The sequence below is a fragment of the Monodelphis domestica genome, chromosome 1 (assembly GCF_027887165.1).
Source record: "Monodelphis domestica isolate mMonDom1 chromosome 1, mMonDom1.pri, whole genome shotgun sequence".
Lineage (NCBI taxonomy): Eukaryota > Metazoa > Chordata > Mammalia > Didelphimorphia > Didelphidae > Monodelphis > Monodelphis domestica.
The window spans coordinates 722,846,839-722,849,333 of record NC_077227.1 but is presented as its reverse complement, the minus strand read 5'-3'; the positions used below and the strand labels follow the sequence as shown (position 1 = coordinate 722,849,333).

General features: G+C 48.9%; 1 gene segment (V, D, J or C); it reads left to right on the top strand.

Annotated features, from left to right (window-relative positions):
• The first annotated feature begins 1,069 nt into the window (after window positions 1-1,069).
• Window positions 1,070-1,773, top strand: LOC130456493 (immunoglobulin kappa variable 3-11-like). The segment is given in 2 exon segments: window positions 1,070-1,173; window positions 1,432-1,773. Coding segments are annotated over 2 exon segments (369 nt in total).
• The last annotated feature ends 722 nt before the right edge of the window (window positions 1,774-2,495 follow it).

Sequence of the window (2,495 nt, the reverse complement as noted above, 5' to 3'; positions counted from 1 at the left end):
GAGACTCTGAACTAGGAAAGATAGAAAAGAAATGAATGGGACGAAACTCAAACAGTGAGCAGATGAATAAATACAGAGTAGTCCTTCAATAAAACAGACCAGAAAATTGCTTTCCTGAACAAACTACTACCTTGGTACAGGCCAACATAGAGAGTGATCCAATGTGCTGGCATTCTTGGGGAAGCATTTAACTTTCTAAAGGGGAAAAGCCAGGGGCAGCTGGGTGGCTCAGTGTATGGACAGTCAGGCCTAGAGACAGGAGGTCCTGGGTTCAAATTTCACCTCAGACACTTCGTAGCTCTGTGACCCTGGGTAAATCATTTCAGGCCATTGCCTAGCCCTTACCACTCTTCTGCTCTGGAACAACATTACTTGGATAAACTAAATTATCTGGATCAATGAGACATTTTCCTGAGTGTATCAGGGTCTTTTTAGAGTCAGGAATGCCTCCTTTACACAAGACTCAGAGGAGTAAGTAGAGTCACCAAAAGCACCCAAAGCTCATCATCTTATACTTTCAAAGGAGAAAGAGGAGAAACAGAGACAAAACTTCAATGTTATCAAATATCTCCCCCTTGAGAATATCCTTTAAACTGCAATGAATTCAAAAACTTCACCCCCTTCTGCAGTGATTGGACAGTTATAGCACTGCCAATACATATGTTGTGGAGGGGAAAGGGAAGCACATAGGGTGGGCTGGAAGTAGAGGGGCAAATGCTGCATGAACTCTCCAGAAAGGACAAAAGAAGCCAATGGATGAATGAGTGACTGAATGCCAGGTTGAGATGTTCCTGGTTCTAAGATTCCATTCTATAGGTTTGCCACGCTCATAAGGAAAAGGAAGGTTGTAACTATCCTGGGATAGTCCATCTCTGGGTTCCAGAAAGAGGCTGCTTTCCCTAACTTAGATCAAAACTCTGATCTCCAAAGAGGGCAACAACAGTGAAATCTGTCCTTTAAGCAGAAACCTCTCTGTTCTCACTCCTGCCACCTAGTCACAAACTCCCCACCCTCTTGTTTTGCATGGCTCCTGCTGAGGAAATGAGGCCAGCTGAGGAGGGCAGCTATAAAGGGGCAGCTGGGAGGGAGCTGCTGGGGAGCCAGAGCTCAGGCACAGGGAGATGATGGGGTCTCAGGCTCAGCTGTTCTGCCTCCTGCTTCTCTGGATCCCAGGTGAGGGAGGAAGATCAGAGACTGCCCTGGGAAGTTGTTAGAGGAGTCCTGGGAAGCCCTGCTTGTCTCCTGTCCCTCTGGGGAGAGTTTGGTTGTGGGTGATTGTGAGGGACAGAGGGGCCATCTGTCCCCTCCTGGGTCAGGAGGCAGTCTGGGTTGGCATCTGAGGATCTCCCTCACCACATTACATCAGTGATTCATCCTGGTACACTGGAGACATGAATGTTTGTAACTTTTCCTTTGTCCTTCTGCTTGCAGGTTCCAGAGGGGCCATTGGGGTGACCCAGTCTCCATCCTCCCTGGCTGTGTCTCCAGGAGAGACGGTCTCCCTGTCCTGCAAGGCCAGTCAGAGCGTTGGTAAATACATGAGCTGGTACCAACAGCCCCCAGGCCAGTCTCCCAGGCCCCTCATTTACTATGCTTCCACCCTGCACTCTGGGGTCCCTGCCCGGTTCAGTGGCAGTGGCTCTGGGACAGATTTCTCTCTTACCATCAGTGCTGTGGAACCAGAGGACATCGCAGACTATTACTGCCTGCAGAGTAATACTTATCCTCTCACAGTGGTTCAGCTTTGAACAAAAACCTGCCCAGGCAGCTGCTGAGGGAGCCCCCACTGTCCCAGGGGCTCCTCCTTCCCCCACAGCTGGGGCAGTTTGTCTAGGCTGCCTCTGAGGGATGTTTCTTGGTCTCACAGGAGGCTGCTGGGCCTGGGATGGGTGCTGAGCCTGGTCTCTTCCCCATCTACAGTCATGGAGTGGCGCCTCCTCAATCATTGGATGTCACCCCAAAGGTGGGTTTGTCTCACACCTGACCAGACTCCCCTTTCCAAATCCTCAACAAGTGTTCTAGACCCTTTACATGAAGACTTGCAATGCAAAGTACAAAACTATCCAGGCAGGTAGGTGGTGCAGTGGTTAAAGCCAGGCTTGGAGTTAAGTAGCCATGAGTTCAAATTCAGCCTCAGGCACTTCCAGGCTCAGATATGCTGGGCAATTCACCCTTTATTCCAATTCTCTCATGTCACAAAGTTGCATCATAGCAGCACCTTCCTCCTAGGGTCGTTGTGAGGACAAAGGTAGATCCGAGTAATAAAGTGGTTAACAGCCAGCCTGGCCCTTAGTAAAAATTATAGAAATGAGATCTATCTGTATTGTTATTGTTATTATTACTACATCCAGTCATGGGCCATCAGTTATGCTTTTACACAGTTCTCATTATCTCCTTGTCAGGGAATCTGCTCTTGCTTCAGTATAAAGTTTGCCCCCTGTAGGTTCCACTCACCAGCTACCTTTCTGGAATTGCTACCTGGCAGAACAAGTCAC